This window comes from Somniosus microcephalus, chromosome 7, assembly GCF_052327205.1.
Source record: "Somniosus microcephalus isolate GS21.2 chromosome 7, FLI_Smic_1.0, whole genome shotgun sequence".
NCBI lineage: Eukaryota > Metazoa > Chordata > Chondrichthyes > Squaliformes > Somniosidae > Somniosus > Somniosus microcephalus.
Genome location: NC_140993.1, coordinates 79,762,721 through 79,780,548, shown reverse-complemented (window position 1 = coordinate 79,780,548; position 17,828 = coordinate 79,762,721). Strand labels below are relative to the sequence as shown.

At 42.2% G+C, this 17,828-nt stretch overlaps 2 protein-coding genes across 4 annotated transcripts in view; one reads left to right on the top strand and one right to left on the bottom strand.

Annotated features, from left to right (window-relative positions):
• Window positions 1-592: 592 nt before the first annotated feature.
• Window positions 593-7,847, bottom strand: LOC147114763 (RNA-binding protein 12-like). 3 transcript variants are annotated; one of them, XM_085992669.1, is made up of 3 exons: window positions 7,773-7,847; window positions 5,975-6,043; window positions 593-3,992 (listed from the first exon to the last, which is right to left on the bottom strand). In XM_085992669.1, the coding sequence occupies exon 3, from the start codon at window positions 3,962-3,964 to the stop codon at window positions 1,742-1,744; it is 2,223 nt and encodes a 740-aa protein (XP_085848795.1). In that variant the 5' UTR covers window positions 3,965-3,992; window positions 5,975-6,043; window positions 7,773-7,847; the 3' UTR covers window positions 593-1,741. The 3 variants fall into 3 exon arrangements, with proteins under 3 accessions (XP_085848795.1, XP_085848796.1, XP_085848794.1); XM_085992670.1 differs by having other exon boundaries at window positions 7,648-7,777; XM_085992668.1 differs by lacking the exon at window positions 7,773-7,847 and having other exon boundaries at window positions 5,975-7,324.
• Window positions 7,848-7,862: 15 nt separating this feature from the next.
• The window catches only part of tmem67 (transmembrane protein 67), a 495,060-nt gene continuing 485,094 nt past the window's right edge, over window positions 7,863-17,828 (top strand). The window contains exon 1 of the mRNA XM_085992667.1: window positions 7,863-8,305. Within this exon, the coding sequence (XP_085848793.1) occupies window positions 8,116-8,305 (190 nt within the window). The 5' untranslated portion in view covers window positions 7,863-8,115. The remainder of the gene's footprint in view (window positions 8,306-17,828) is intronic.

The following is a 17,828-nucleotide window of genomic DNA, read 5'->3' as shown; positions in this document are numbered from 1 at the left end:
CTGCATTTGAGCTAACAGTTGGTTTCCTGACACCAGTTGTCACTGATCTTCCTCAAGGACAAAAAGGTTGTATCAGAGAGAAGGTATTACTTTTGAAACTAGTTTTTCCTGCTAGTGTCAATTTTTAAAACCTGTAGTTGGAATTTAAGATTGTGGTGTTGCGTTCCATAACTTAACAGAAACTATTCGGAGCTTGATATTCTGGCCTAGCAAGAAATGCCTGTCAGCTCGCTTCATGTCCATATAGTAGATTGGCTTGTGAGATGAAAATCTCAAATACTTAGCTAGGCTCTTAAGTTAGGTGCTTCAATAGCACTATATATCCCCCCCCAACCCCATCAGAAATTGCACAGCACGTTAACTGTTCCATCTTGGAGGGTAACTATGAAGCAGAAAACTTATGCAGAATAAATCGCAGATAAAAAGACATCTTTAGTAAGATCTTCACAAAAAAACATTTAAATGGCTTTTAAGTATATTCTCGGACATGACAAGCATTTGCTATTACAAAGAAAAATGCTTACTGCAGAACGACAAGTAGTTGTCTTAATCGTCAAACACAACAGAATGTATGTATTCCAACAAACACAAATGCTTTGAAGATAAGATTTTTAATTAAAAGTTAACAGGCCTACAAATGCAAAATCAAATTCCTGATGTCATTCTTGACAAGGATCAAACTGGACAAATTCGGTACATTTAAAGAGAGGGTAACTCTGGACCACGTATGCATTCAAATATTTAGGCATGGAATTGCACTGCCATACTCCAGAACCTTAAACAGGCATTTTGTAAATAACTTCCTATGTTTTTAACAAATGGGAATATGTTGCAGCTTTCTTTTGATTATCCCTCTGCAACATGAATGCCCCCATTTGACAAGAGACTGAACAAAAATCTACTCTGAGCATCAAGTAAGTTACGTCTTATTCAGAAACCTGTAATGTCATTTTAAGAAAATGTTCCTTCAATAGACACCTATGTAAGGGGTAGATAAAATTTTATTTTTTGTAATGCTATCAGGTCAATTGGTTTCCCTGTGGTCTAATAACTTCTACCTGCTGATCTAGATTGGATTTTGCTTGTTGCAACAGTGCATGTACACGTCCAAGCCAATTTTTGCTTATTGGAAAAGTATGTGTACACTTCTATTGTGCACATCACTATGTTCAGAGCAAAATTTGGTCAGCACAAGTCTACCTCATGACCACTAGTTTCCCTAAATAGAATTGGGGTAAATGAAAAAAAATCATCAGTGTTAAAAAAAAGTTACACACAATATTATACAGGATATCGAGTAGTTTAAAAGGTTTCACTCAATCATCCTTTTACAGTGAAAAAATAAAATGAATGCAGAACTTCTGCATGCTGAAGTTCAACTACTCAAGTTTACTTTCAAACCATCTAGACGACAACAGCATTTAACTTTCAAACCCTATCAAATCAAGAAACTGAACAAAGTTAGAATACAATCTTGTAAACTATATCAATTGAGCTAAGACAAAATATAATATACCCCAAAGCAGTAAACTAGAGCTAACTATTTTCTGGTAACACTTAAAACAAAAACCAATTTCAACAGGAATCATGTTTGCCTGAAAGTCACAAATGACAACAACTCAATTTAAGTTATACAGGTAATATTCAGTTCAGCAGAAGCAGTGGCCAGATAGTAACTGTCTTTTACTTCAGAGAATCTAAAATTTGTTCATTAAACATTAAAATGCAGGTTCCGCTGTACTTAAAGCAAACTTAGTTTGACATTCCTTTTTCCAATCGGTTTCTCATTCAGTTCCTGAACAGCAGCCATTGCTTCACCAACCGTTTCAAATGTAATTACAGCATCGCCTGCTGGTAATCCCTTGTCATTGTACCGTACAATGACAGAATCTGGAATAACACGATAGCCATAGAAGAAGTCCAGTATTTCATCAACCGAGATTTTGAAAGGCAGGTTGAAAGCCTTCACAACAGCCATGGCACTGGACATTCCCATATTACCTTGGTAGCCTGAATCAAATCCAGATCCAAATCCGCCTCCACTGTAGCCTCCAAAATTGCTGCTTCCAGCGTCAAACCCTCCATAAAGTCCTTCTTCTTGGCCATACCTTGGTCCTTGCACGGAGGATACAGAACTCAAACCACCATGAGGTTCAAAGAAAGGCTCAGCTAATTCATGCATATCAAGAGATAATGAGCGATCACCACCACTACCATAGGAACCAAAATAGTCGCGCTCCTTTTGACCTTTGGTTCTTTCATGCACAGAACCGAAACCGAGTTCAAGCACCTCTTCTGTAGTAACCAGCTTTAGCAAAACTTCTCTTCCTCCAAGCTTTTTACCATACAAGCGCTCAGCCCTTAGTACTTCATCTTCAGACTTGAACTTGACCAGAGCCTCTCCTCGTCCAATGCCATTACTATCAACAAGTATGTGGATCCCATAATCAGCCACACCAAATCCCTCAAAGAATTTCTGGATCTCAGATTTGGAGATATCAAATGGAAGGTTACGAACATAAATATATAATCTTGATGAGGAATGATCCTCTGCTCTTGACTGGTATCTTTTTTCTTCAACTTTGTAGGTAGATCGTTCTCTCGATCTTGGCTTCTTAACAGTGTCTATCAACTCTAACATGGTTTTTTTAGCAATGGGATAAACATAAACTGCACGGTTTCCAATGCATACCTTATGGTACTTTAGAGCTTTACGACGCTCGGCGGAGTTTTTAAACTTCACAAAACCTTCCTTTGTACTTTTACCATAGAAGTCATATACAAGGTAAATCTGGTCATCTGCTATGTTCAGCTCATCAAAGAAATGCCGTACATCTTTTTTTGAGATGCTATAGGGCATATTTTTCAGCTGCACGCAATAATCTTGATCACGAGGGGAATGAGATCGCGATCGGCGCCTTCGAGGTGATCTTGATCGAGTTCGAGAATGGAAATATTTCCCTTCACGAGGAGGGGAACGACCTCGATTTCCTCGGCTTCGATCTGAATGCCTATCTTCTATAAACAAATCAGTTCCCCCAGAAACCCACTCCAGCTCTGTAGCTCGACACACCTCTACAAATCTCTGCCCCATGTATTTTTTGTGACGTTTTAGTCCTTCAGCTGCATCCCAAGCACTGGCAAACCGAACAAAACCCTCTCCGTTATTCAGACCCCGATAATCTTTTGTTAGATGAACTGCTTCAACTTGTAAACCATGGAAGAATTCTCTTACTTGCAGTTCTCTTGCAGAATACGGCATGCCATGCAGATGCAAGTAAACATCATCAGAATTAAAAGATGCTCCTCGTTCTCTCATCTGATTATAAACTGAATCAGCAGAGGGATCCATTAACCCAGAGCCATTAAATTTATCCAAACTACCACTCATTGCTCTAGAAGACATGCCAAAGAATGTAGACATGGAGGAAGCAGGAGTAACTGGAATGTTCTGTGGAGAAGATAAAGCCATTGTGGACATATTACCACTCATCATGGGATCCATGCGAGAGCCATAGTTGTTCATATCGGAACTTCCAATTTCACCGGGATGAAATGCACCCGTATTAATTCCATGATGCATAGCTGCAACTAAGTTTGCAGCTAGTGTAGAAGGTATGCTACCTAACCCACCTGTGCCAGAACTGCTGGATCCCGACCTTCTAGAACTGGACATTTCTCCACTCGAGCGTGCATATCGCTTACGACTCATTTCAATTGTATTCTGCATTTCATTTCTGCTACTTAGTGTTAGCTTTGCTCTGCTCCCTTTAAGAATTTCACCCGACCTCATCAAAGCAAGCCGTGCATCTTCATCTGTGGCAAATACAATGAATGCCTCTCCCACGTCACCACCAATAATGTGCACCCCTCCATCAGGAATGGTTAATCTAGAGAAGAAGTGACGAATATCCAAGGCTCCTGCAGAAACTGGGAGCCCCTGCAAGCGGATGACCACAGCCATACTGAGCTCTATCAATAGAAAAAGTCACCTGCAGGCAAGAAAGGCACACAGGATGACATCAAATTATTTCAAAAGGTTCTGGATACTTCAGTAACTTCCAAATACAATATAAATAAGTCAGAAATACTCATTAAGAATAAAGCAGATTCTTCTTACTTTGCACAAAATAGGATTTTGTTTAAATATTGAGTTATCACTTCAAAAATATAACCATTAAATCTCAAAAGCTCCCAACTCACTAAACGCCACCAAATGCACTGGAGTGGTTTTTGAAAATTCTGAAGATGTCCACCATGCCACATCAGTTTTCCTCACAGTCTGGTAAACAATTGAAATTGTATTTAATGTGGAAAAAATTGATATGAGGGGAAGTATTGTAATTCAGCAGTAGTACCTCAGTGGAATGCAATTCATCCTGAAATAATGTGATCGATCAAATTGCTAAGAGTTTCATTCGCACACCAATAGCACATCAAAACTGTGTCGAGCCAAATGCAGCTTACTACCACTGCATTCTTCCTTCTCCAAACAAGGATTATAAAAAGGACCCATGATTTAAAATTCCACTGATATTAGACATAAAACAAAATATGACCTTACTTTACCAACTGCACCCTAGGCCCACAATTTAGAGAATCCATCACAGCTTTTATCCCGCATGGTAGTCCACCCTTCCCAAAGAACTTCACACTAATGGGCACAATCCTACTTATTGCACACAGGAAGTGATGTCAAGCCAGTAACCTGATTTTTTCCTTCAAATAATCCTCTAACTCTGCATGAACCAAACAAAATCAGATATAAAGCAACACCACAATTGTAAAATCCATAACTCTGCCATTTTTAAAATGTCTTAAATAATTCCAGGCACTGAAAAATCCACTAACGCACATGATTCAGCAATCCTCAAACAAATTATTAGGTTCAGGTAGATCACAATAGTAATGTTTTAGTGAAAATATCAGATTCTGTAGATTGGATTCTGTAGCAACTCCAAGGTAAGTTCAGTTGACAATAGAATTTGTATTTCACACATCTAGAATATTTAATTACTTTTTGAATTACTCAAACCTTAATCCTTTTGAAGTTATTGTCTGTAAGTTTATGACTTTTGATGATTATTTGCCCCAAAATACTTTGAACAAAAAGAAAGTGACATTTTTGAGTTCTCAAATGTGTCAATTTTTGACCTGCCCTGAATGGACCATGCAGACCTTCACTATCTACTCAAGAGAGAACAGATTCCTGATCTAGAGACAGTAGAACTGCAAAATTCGCACCACAAAATTAGCAACACGGGGAATAGGTATAATTTGCACAGTTTTCTAAAATGAAGCTAAAAAGACAGTGATGAGCTGGTAGAATAAAATTATAAATCCTACATGTATTCCATTATAATTTTAGTTTTTTGCCTGACAATGATTGCAAAAACAAAAACCCAGAATCCTAGATTACTCCCATATGTTGGACTAAGTAGTGGTAAAAGGGCAAAGCAGCTCAAATTCTAAGAATCAAAAAGGTCAGATTAGCCAAAGTTTTGCTGGCAAACAAATATTTCTGTTTTCAGGTAAGCAGGAAAAGAAACCCCCCAAAAATGTTGCTATATACAAAGTTAAATTCTATCCCTGCATTATGAAATATATTTGATGATATAGCAGAAATTCTCAATGTATTTGGAAAACAGTGAAACTGCCTATTTCCTGGTTATTGCCTCACTATGTAAAGAAACCCTGCTTGAAAAAAACATGGAACTTGTGATGCAAAGGAAATGAGTGCGCTCTGTAGCTGGATGTGCACAACGAGCAGTTCCTACCCATACACAGCTACTTTCAAAATGACAAATCTTTAAAGGCAAGTTCAGGATTGTCACTTCATAACTGAACCATTAAAATTTCCATTAAAAATCAAAAGCAAGCGTCATTGGAAGGTTTATGTGACGATAACAAAATTTGATGCTTTATCCCAGTTAGGAGGGGAGTTTGAGTCATCTACCATCTGCAAGACACTTACCTGTAAAAGGAAGTTTCCTTTAAAGAAGCAGAAGACCACTCCGACAAGTGTTAAAACCAACTTTACAGACTGCAAAAAAATAATTGAACAAGGTCAAACCTGTAACAAGCAGTTAGAATCAAAATAACGTTGGGATTCTCAAAAGAAGAATTTCAACCAACTGGAATTGAACAAACCTCATAGATTAGAGAAACATTTTAATAGAGCAAATTCTTGGATGTGTTCACACATTCCATATTAAAACTGTATTACCAAAACCAATTTAAAACTCAAAAGAAACTGGATTGACTGAACACATCAAGAAAATTAGCCTCTATTATGTTTTGTATTTTTTTTGCAAGCTTTGGGTGTGCCACCTAGTCCTAACAAATAATTTTAGACCAATGTAGTCTTTTTCCTTTATGAGAATAAAAAAAATCTTCCATCCACGTGAGACACAGTTTCGCCAAACTGAAGGTGAGTTCCCCACATATTTATGTTGCCCATGATAACATAAGTCGCAAAGTGCTTCTTTAGAAGTTGATAAACATCTTCAAAAATGTTAAACTCATAGTTCATCTGGTCCAGGCATAATAATGAATGTTCACTCAAAAACAAAACCCAAGTGTTAACAGAAACCATATACAAGTGGAAATCGGATACAAACACGAAATTCTTCCAAAACAACTTAATTTATATAGCGCCTTTAATATAAAACATCTCAAGGCGCTTCACAGGAGCATTATTAAACAAAATTTGACACCAAGCCACATAAGGAGATATTAGGGCATATGACCAAAAGCTTGGTCAAAGAGGTAGGTTTTAAGGAGCATCTTAAGGGGGCGGGGAGATTTAGGGAGGGAATTACAAAGCTTAGCTAAAGCAGTGGATGATAAAAAGGAAGTAGAGCAGAAACGATACATCGGCTTGGCAATTCAAAATCCGGACTGTAAAATTATAGCTACAAACGTTCACATTCCTTTCAGTCATTGGAAGTTGAATTGCCAAAAGGCCAGAACACAATGTAATTCAATGTGCAATGGTGCCTCTTCCTCTAAAAGACAATTAATGATCCAGATAATAATCATTTGGTTGGAGAATCCGCAAGGAAAATCACACTGGCAACTCCGTTGATAAGCAATGAGGTGCTTTTTTTGACTACGTGTTCAAACTGACACGATCTGATCGGCCGATTAAACAAAAATATAGATCAACCGTTCCTCGCATAAAATGTCATTTGGCTTCCCCCTCCCCTCAAATTTGTAGTCATTCCTTTCAGAAATACAGGTCACATTTGCTGAGGCAAGTGAGTGAGTCCAAAATCCAATTCAACTACAACCGGGGAGGGGCGGGATTACGTCTGTAAGAATGACACCCGAGTGTATGGGTTGGGTTAGGATGGGGTGGTGGATCGGGCCCATACACACGGGCACCTTTACAAAACCCAGCTTCACCCTCATGGACCACACATTACTCTGCGGTGACTATCACTGAGCTACAACACTGCGCAAAATCCAACGACAAGAAGAATATCGCGGTGGAGTGTTGCCGCGAAAACCCCCGGCACACCGCAGCTCCTGGAGCCTCGCACTCCACCATCTTCGGATCCAAAGAGGAGGCGGCGGCGGCCACCACCAGCGGCCCGGCTACACCCACAGAGCTCCGGGAAACCCCGAGCGCCTCATCACACTCACACTCCTGCAGCTTCCCACACGACTCGGCCTAGCATTTCACTTGGCCTGAATAGCCACTCTGTGTAAGGAAGGAGAGAAAGAGAAAGGTTAAAGAGCGAGAGAAGGAGGGAGAAGCGAATCCATACCCGACCACACTCCGCTCTCTCGCAGCCTGGCTACCGACACGATGGAGCTTCCGTAGCAGCGCTCGCCGGGAGGAGTGGGGCGGAAAACGGGGTCCTGACAGCTTTATATTTTAAATTGAATAAATCATATCATCTTTAACACTGAGCGGACGATTATCCGAGCTTTAAAAATCCTATAACATCGTTCACCTCAACTCAAATACTCGCTGACATGTTTTGGAATTGCGCTGGAATAAGTTTTTTTTTAAAATGGCAAATATTGTGAATCATGCAGCAGCTAGGACCTGCCGGGGCCCGGAGGATTGTGGGAGGGTAGCTGGGGAAGGGTCGGTAGGCTCAGACCATGGCGACTGGGACGCTGCAGTTACTCTGGGGCCCGGTGGTGGTGCTGGCGCTACTCCAGCCTCTGATCCGCTCCGGCACCATTTCGATGCCTTTCCAAACAGTTCAGAGTTGCACAAAGAAACAGTATTTTGATATTTCCCAGGTGACATGCGCGCGGTGTGGTGCCCAGCAGCAGACAAGTAGCGATGGTGGGTAAAAGATTGTCAGACGTGTGTAGGGAAGTTGCTGCTGTCCAGTGCAACTTCGAGTCAGAGCAGTTAGTGTGCTCACGCGGCACTTAAAACTCAGTTACAGTTTGGTTTGTTAGACGTGCTTTTATGAGGACTCAGAATCTGCAGAGACATGACTGGCTACCATAAGCAGGGATTCAAACCATCCGTTGCCATTGTCAGCCATGGCTCAGTTGGTAGCACTCTCATCTGACTCAAGACTGGGTTCAAGTCCCACTCCACAGAGACTTGAGCACAAAATCTAGGCTGACGCTCCAGTGCAGTACGACCAGAGGTGTGCCGAAAGTCCTGTCTGCCCTCTCAGGTGGATGTAAAAGATCCCATTGCACTATTCGAAGGAGAACCCGGTGTCCTAGACAACATTTATCCCTCAACCAACATCACTAGAAAAACATTATCTGGCCATTATCATTATTGTTGTTTTGTGGGACCTTGCTGTGCACACATTGGTTGCCGTGTTTCCTACATTACAACAGTGACTACACTTCAAAAGTACTTAATTGTCTATAAAGCGCTTGGGGATGTCCTGAGGTCGTGAAAGGTGCTATATAAATGCAAGTCCTTTCTGTTAGCGACCCTTATTAGTCTTGTACTCAATTTCTTATTTCTGTTTCTTGCTGGAAAACACCAACAGCAAAAATAAACAACACAGGAAGGTAGAACTGTGAAATGCCCACACATTGGGCCAGAATTTGCGGTCGGAAGCTTTCTGCGGGCGGATACCTCTGACTGGCAAAAAATCGACAAACTTTCTGCCTTGGGATCCACAGAGACTCGCGCTCCTGGGCCTCTATGCGTAGACATGTGTAGAGGCCCACGTATCCCAGGGGTGCATGCGGTTCGCAAGTGCCCCTAGGATCATGTGGGCCAGCCCAACGAATGACATAAGAGGGATCCCCATTCTTGCTTATGGGAATTCCGTATGTATGGAAACCCGTAAGTATGAATGGGAATATCCCAAAAAATACCTATACACTTTAAATTATAATTTTAATAAATCACATATTTAAAATTAATTAAAATGGCATTTAATTAAATATTTAAACCAAAAATTAAATTTTTTGAAAAATAAATTTACATGTTTTAAAGGGGCTAAAAATAAACTTTTTCACAGGTTTTTAAATGTATAAATTATTGAAAATGTTTTATTTTTCTGTTTCTTAAAATTCTTACGCTGGTAAAAGCAGGTCTTACCAGGCATAAGAATTTCCCGGGCATTCGCTGTGTAGAAGTTGGGCAAATAGCCCAACTCTCCGGCCACGGATGCCCTTTTCCTGGGGATGCGGAGGATCTGTCAAGAAAATTCGCGCATGCGCATGCCTAAACCAGGAACTTGCGAGACCCTTATGCAATGTTATCTTAGTAATGTAATTACGAGTCTCACAAGCAGTTGTTGAGGAGAACCATTTTATTCAGCCCTGCTTCTGTGTCTCCCAGTACAGTCTGAAAGCATGGCCAAGATGGCGTCGGATCCCGCCCCCGGATATGACATCAGCCATCAACCAGCTGTCAATCAAACCCCCCCCCCCCCCGCTGTCCTTACAACAGCTACGGTTATCCTTACATCTTCCCCCTTCAATGAAGACATAACACAGTAACAACATAACATAACATAACACATAGAACTTGTTAACATTATATAGAACCAGTCAGTGTAACTAATTGCAGGTAGGTATAAACCTTACACCCATGAGTCCATTAACTATTTACAGTCTTATCAATCCCTGTCTACAGGTCAAGTTTAACTACAGGCTTTCTGGTGCGCTGTGACCTGCGTGGCTGGACGGATGTTTGCTGAACCACCCCAGTTGTATCCACATTATCACTATTGTGTCCTTCGTCTCTTTGTGGCATGTCCCTCATCTCGTCTCTTTGTGGCATTTCCCTCATCTCGTCTCTTTGTGGCATTTCCCTCATCTCGTCATCCTCTCCGTCCTCCTGAGGCTGAAAGGTCTCTGTGGTTTTCAGTAGGTGCCTCCTGTTTCTGCGAAGCACATTGCCGTTCTCTGTCATGACACTGTATGACCTGGGGGCGACCTGTTGTAGAACTGTGGCTCTTGTAGGCCATGACTCAGGCCCTTCAATGCGGACTATATCCTTCTCCTGTAGCGACACTAGTGTAGTGGCTGTGCGGTCATGAAGTGTTTTTTGTTTCTGTTGTAGCTTACGAGTCTTGTCTGCCCACACCTCATCTCTGTGGCCAGGTGTGACATAACTGGGAAGTCGTGTACGGATTTTCCAACCCAGTAAGAGCTCAGCTGGAGACTTGCCACTTGCTAGCGGGCCCGCCCTGTACGACATCAGGGCCAGATATGGGTCAGTGTTGCTGTGTGCTGCTTTCTTTAATAGTCTTTTCACAATCTATACCCCCTTCTCCGCCTTTCCATTAGCCTGAGGATAGAGCGGGCTGGAGGTTACATGATTAAACTCATACTCTGAAGCAAATAACTGAAACTCATGACTGGCATAGGGAGGGCCATTATCAGAGACCAGGGTTAGAGGGATGCCTTGCCTGGCAAAGATTGACTTCAGGTGAGTTATCACAGCTCTTGATGTAGTACTGGACAAGAGAGCAATCTCCGGATAATTGGAATAATAATCAATAACTAACAAATAGTCTTTTCCTTCATAGTGAAATATATCAGTTCCGACCTTTTCCCAAGGTTGTGATGGGAGCTCTGTGGTAATGAGGGGCTCTTTTGCTTGCTTGTAGTGATACTCCTGACATGTAGCACACTCGCTGATCAACTGGTCAATATCAGAGTTCATGTTTGGCCAGTAGAGTGCCTCACGTGCTCTCCTTTTCGACTTTTCTGCACCCAGATGCCCTTCGTGTATCCTGTTGAGCATTTCTTGTCGCATGGAGGTGGGCACTACTATCCTGTCACACTTAAGCAGTAATCCATTGACCACAGAGAGCTCAGACTGAATGTGATAATATTGTTTACATGACCCTTTCTTCCAGCCCTCTTGAAGATTTCTCATTACTCAGGACTGGGTCCTTTGATGTCACTGTGACTATCACTGATAGTTTCTCCTGTGTGGCGGGCAATGCTGCGTAGACCATATCCACATGAAGAGCCACATCCTCTTCTGTTTCACTGTTTTGTGTGGCATACGACGCAGCCCTGGATAGTGTGTCTGCAATGAACATTTGTGTTCCTGGCATGTATGTTAGCTTGAAATCGTAACGTTGAAGTCTCATCATCAGGCGTTGTATCCGTGGTGACATGTCACACAGATTCTTCTTTGCGATCCCTAGCAGTGGCTTATGGTCCGTGACTATGAGTGAGGCAGGTACGGGGATCCAGGAGGTAGAGCTGGAGGAGCCGCAGCCCTTGCTCTTGTCCAACAGGTTCGAGGTTCTTACTCCCTGTGGGGACAGGAGCAGGGACTGCAGGGAGGATGAGCAACCTGGCCACAGCACCGTGGAACGGGGGGCCATTCAAGAGGGGGGAGTAAATAGAAATGTTGTAGTGGTAGGGGATAGTATTATTAGGGGGATAGATAGAGTTCTCTGCAGCCGAGAGCGAGAGTCCCGAAGGCTGTGTTGCCTACCCGGTGCCAGGGTTAAGGACAACTCCTCTGGGCTGGAAAGAAACTTGCAGTGGGAGGGGGTGGATCCAGTTGTCGTGGTCCATGTTGGTACAAATGATGTAGATAGGACTAGGAAGCCGGTTCTTTTAAAGGAGTATGAGCAGCTAGGGGTCAAATTAAAAAACAGAACCTCAAGGGTAATAATCTCTGGATTATTACCTGAGCCACGAGCGAATTTGGCTAGGACAAATAAAATTAGAGAGTTAAATGCGTGGCTCAAAGACTGGTGTGGGAGCAATGGGTTTTGCTTCCTGGGACACTGGCACCAGTACTGGGGCAGGAGGGAGCTGTTCCGTTGGGACGGGCTTCACTTGGCCAGTGCTGGGACTAGAGTCCTGGCGAATCATATAACTAGGGCTGTAGAGAGGGCTTTAAACTAACTAGTGGTGGGGGGGGGGGGAGGTTCCTCGAGAGCAAATAATAAAAATGACAACAGAGAAGGTCATAGACTTAGGTAGCAGTGGGGAAATTAAAAACCAGAGCGTGTCAGGAAGGGGCAGAAGGTATGGAGTAAAAGGTAAAGTAATAAAAAGGGCAAAAGCAGGAACTAAGTGTCACAAAACATATTTGAAAGTTCTCTATCTGAATGCACGTAGCATTCGTAACAAAATAGACGAGTTAATGGCACAAATAACTACATATGGGTATGATCTTGTGGCCATTACAGAAACATGGCTGCAGGGTGACAATGCCTGGGAATTAAACATACCAGGTTATTTAACGATCAGGAAGGACAGGCAGGAAGGAAGGGGAGGTGGGGTGGCTATGTTAATAAAGGAAGGAATCACTGTAATACAGAGAAATGATATTGGGTCAAAAGATCAGGATAATGAAACAGTTTGGGTGGAGGTAAGGAATAATAAGGGGAAAAAAACACTAGTGGGCGTAGTCTATAGGCCTCTAAACAGTTGCAACTCTGTTGGACGGAGTATCAATCAGGAAATAGTTGAGGCTTGTAATAAGGGAACATCTATAATTATGGGGGATTTTAACTATCATATTAATTGGACAAATCAAATTGGGCAGGGCTGCCTTGAGGATGAGTTCATTGAGTGTATTAGGGATGGGTTTCTTGAGCAGTATGTAACTGAACCGACCAGGGGGCAAGCAACCTTAGATCTGGTCCTGTGTAACGAAACAGGATTAATTAAAAATGTCCTAGTAAAGGATCCCCTTGGAATGAGTGACCATAACATGGTTGAATTCCATATTCAATTAGAGGGTGAGAAGGTTGGATCTCAAACAAGCGTGCTAAGCTTGAATAAAGGAGACTATGAAGGTATGAGAGCGGAATTGAGTAGAGTGAATTGGGAAAATAGATTAAAGAGTAAGACGATACATGATCAGTGGTGTACATTTAAGGAGTTATTTTACAACTTCCAAAAAATATATATTCCACTGAGAAGAAAAGGGTGTAAAAGAAAAGACAGCCATCCGTGGCTAAGTAAAGAAATTAAGGATAGTATTCGACTAAAAACAAGGGCATATAAGGTAGCCAAATCTAGTGGGAGGATAGAGGATTGGGAAAACTTTAAAAGACAGCAAAAAATAACAAAAAGATTGATTAAGAAAGGGAAGACAGTTATGAAAGTAAATTAGCAAAAAATATAAAAACAGATACTAAGAGTTTTTATAGTTATATAAAAAGACAAAGGGTGACTAAAGTTAATGTTGGTCCCTTAGAGGATGGGACCGGGAAATTAATGGTGGGAAATATGGAGATGGCAAAAACACTGAATGAATACTTTGTATCAGTCTTTACAGTAGAGGACACTAAGAATATCCCAACACTGGACAAACAGGGGGCTAAAGGGGGGGAGGAGCTAAACATGATCAAAATCACTAAGGAAGTGGTACTCGATAAAATAATGGGACTCAAGGCGGATAAATCACCTGGACCTGATGGCTTACATCCTAGGGTCTTGAGGGAAGTGGCGGTAGGGATTGTGGATGCATTGGTAATAGTTTTCCAAAACTCCCTGGACTCAGCAAAGGTCCCGGCAGACTGGAAAACTGCTAATGTAACACCCTTATTTAAAAAGGGCAGTAGATAGAAGGCTGGAAACTATAGACCGGTTAGCCTAACATCTGTGGTAGGTAAAATTTTGGAGTCCATTATTAAGGAGACAGTAACAGGACATTTGGATAATCATAATTTAATAGGACAAAGTCAGCATGGTTTTATGAAGGGGAAGTCATGTTTGACAAATTTGCTGCAGTTCTTTGAGGAAGTAACATATAGGGTGGATAAAGGGGAACCAGTGGACGTAGTGTATTTAGACTTCCAAAAGGCATTTGACAAGGTGCCACACAAAAGATTATTGCTTAAGATAAAAAATCACGGGATTGGGGGTAATATTCTGGCATGGATAGAGGATTGGCTATCTAACAGAAGGCAGAGAGTTGGGATAAATGGTTCATTCTCAGACTGGCAATCAGTAACTAGTGGTGTTCCGCAGGGGTCAGTGCTGGGTCCCCAACTCTTTACAATCTATATTAACGATTTGGAGGAGGGGACCGAGTGTAACATATCAAAGTTTGCAGATGATACTAAGATGGGAGGGAAAGTAGTGAGTGAGGAGGACATAAAAAGCCTGCAAGGGGACATAGACAGGCTAAGTAAGTGGGCAGAGATTTGGCAGATGGAATACAATACTGGAAAGTGTGAGGTTATGCACTTTGGCAGGAAAAATCGTAGAGCAAGTTATTATCTTAATGGCAAGAAACTGGAAAGTACTGAAGTACAAAGGGATCTGGGGATCCTGGTGCACGAAACTCAAAAGGTTAGTATGCAGGTGCAGCAAGTGATTAAGAAGGCCAATGGAATGTTGGCTTTCATTGCTAGGGGGATAGAATATAAAAATAGGGAGGTATTGCTTCAGTTGTACAAGGTATTGGTGAGACTGCACCTGGAATACTGCATACAGTTTTGGTGTCCATACTTAAGAAAAGACATACTTGCTCTCGAGTCAGTACAAAGAAGGTTCACTCGGTTAACATAAGAACATAAGAACAAACGAAATAGGAGCAAGAGTAGGCCAATCGGCCCCTCGAGCCTGCTCCGCCATTCAATAAGATCATGGCTGATCTGATCCTAACCGCCAATCCACTATCACAGAACCATCTCCTGAATCTAACAGAATTAGACACACGAAATAGGAGCAGGATCAGGCTACACGGCCCCTGGGCCCGCTCCGCTACCCACAGGGCCATAACCGATCCGAACCTAGACTCATGTCCAAATTCCTGCCCGCTCCCCGTAACCCTTAATTCCCTTTACTTCTAGGAAACTGTCTATTTCTGTTTTAAATTTATGTAATGATGTAGCTTCTACAGCTTTTTGGGGCAGCATATTCCATGGACCTACCACCCTCTGAGTGAAGTAGTTCCTCCTCATCTCAGTTTTGAAAGAGCAGCCCCTTATTCTAAGACTATGCCCCCTAGTTCTAGTGTCACCCATCACCGGGAACATCTTCCCTGCATCCACCCGATCCAACCCCTTCACAATCTTATATGTTTCAATAAGATCGCCTCTCATTCTTCTGAACTCCAATGAGTAGAGTCCCAATCTACTCAACCTCTCCTCATATGTCCATCCCCTCATCCCCGGGATTAACCGAGTGAACCTTCTTTGCACTGACTCGAGAGCAAGTATGTCCTTTCTTAAGTATGGACACCAAAACTGTACGCAGTATTCCAGGTGCGGTCTCACCAATACCTTGTACAACTGAAGCAATACCTCCCTATTTTTATATTCTATCCCCCTAGCAATGAAAGCCAACATTCCATTGGCCTTCTTAATCACTTGCTGCACCTGCATACTAACCTTTTGAGTTTCGTGCACCAGGACCCCCAGATCCCTTTGTACTTCAGTACTTTCCAGTTTCTTGCCATTAAGATAATAACTTGCTCTACGATTTTTCCTGCCAAAGTGCATAACCTCACACTTTCCAGTATTGTATTCCATCTGCCAAATCTCTGCCCACTTACTTAGCCTGTCGATGTCCCCTTGCAGGTTTTTTATGTCCTCCTCACTCACTACTTTCCCTCCCATCTTAGTATCATCTGCAAACTTTGATATGTTACACTCGGTCCCCTCCTCCAAATCGTTAATATAGATTGTAAAGAGTTGGGGACCCAGCACTGACCCCTGCGGAACACCACTAGTTACTGATTGCCAGTCTGAGAATGAACCATTTATCCCAACTCTCTGCCTTCTGTTAGATAGCCAATCCTCTATCCATGCCAGAATATTACCCCCAATCCCGTGATTTTTTATCTTAAGCAATAATCTTTTGTGTGGCGCCTTGTCAAATGCCTTTTGGAAGTCTAAATACACTACGTCCACTGGTTCCCCTTTATCCAACCTATACATTACTTCCTCAAAGAACTCCAGCAAATTTGTCAAACATGACTTCCCCTTCATAAAACCATGCTGACTTTGTCCTATTAAATTATGATTATCCAAATGTCCTGTTACTGTCTCCTTAATAATGGACTCCAAAATTTTACCTTCTACAGATGTTAGGCTAACCGGTCTATAGTTTCCAGCCTTCTGTCTACTGCCCTTTTTAAATAAGGGTGTTACATTAGCAGTTTTCCAGTCTGCCGGGACCATTGCCGAGTACAGGGAGTTTTGGAAAATTATTACCACTGCATCCACAATCCCTACCGCCACTTCCCTCAAGACCCTAGGATGTAAGCCATCAGGTCCAGGTGATTTATCCGCCTTGAGTCCCATTATTTTACCGAGTACCACTTCCTTAGTGATTTTGATCGTGTTTAGCTCCTCCCCCCCTTTAGCCCCCTGTTTGTCCAGTGTTGGGATATTCTTAGTGTCTTCTACTGTAAAGACTGATGTAAAATATTCATTCAGTGTTTTTGCCATCTCCATATTTCCCACCATTAATTTCCCGGCCTCATCCTCTAAGGGACCAACATTTACTTTAGCCACCCTTTTTCTTTTTATATAACTATAAAAACTCTTACTATCTGTTTTTATATTTTTTGCTAATTTACTTTCATAATCTATCTTCCCGGGGATGAGGGGATGGACATATGAGGAGAGGTTGAGTAGATTGGGACTCTACTCATTGGAGTTCAGAAGAATGAGAGGCGATCTTATTGAAACATATAAGATTGTGAAGGGTTTGGATCGGGTGGATGCGGGGAGGATGTTCCCGATGATGGGTGAAACTAGAACTTGGGGGCATAGTCTTAGAATAAGGGGCTGCTCTTTCAAAACTGAGATGAGGAGGAACTACTTCACTCAGAGGGTGGTAGGTCCACGGAATATGCTGCCCCAAAAAGCTGTAGAAGCTACATCATTACATAAATTTAAAACAGAAATAGACAGTTTCCTAGAAGTAAAGGGAATTAAGGGTTACGGGGAGCGGGCAGGAATTTGGACATGAGTCTAGGTTCTGATCGGACATGGCCCTGTGGGTAGCGGAGCGGGCCCAGGGGCCGTGTAGCCTGATCCTGCTGCTATTTTGTGTGTCAAATTCTGTTAGATTCAGGAGATGGTTCTGTGATAGTAGATTGGCGGTTAGGATCAGATCAGCCATGATCTTATTGAATGGCGGAGCAGGCTCGAGGGGCCGATTGGCCTACTCCTGCTCCTATTTCTTATGTTCTTATGTTTCTAGGATAGCCTTGGGAAGACCATAGATGTAGATATGAAATTTTTCACACCCAGATGCCAAGCCAAGGCACTCCTTCTCGATCTGCGCGTACCGGCACTCTGTAGCCGTCATGGAGCGTGACGCATACGCCACTGGTCGCCATTCTCCTTCATCTTCCTGTAGAAAGACAGCCCCTAATCCATTCTTAGAGGCATCTGTGGACACTTTTGTCCTCTTTTTAGGACAGAAGAACTTCAGTA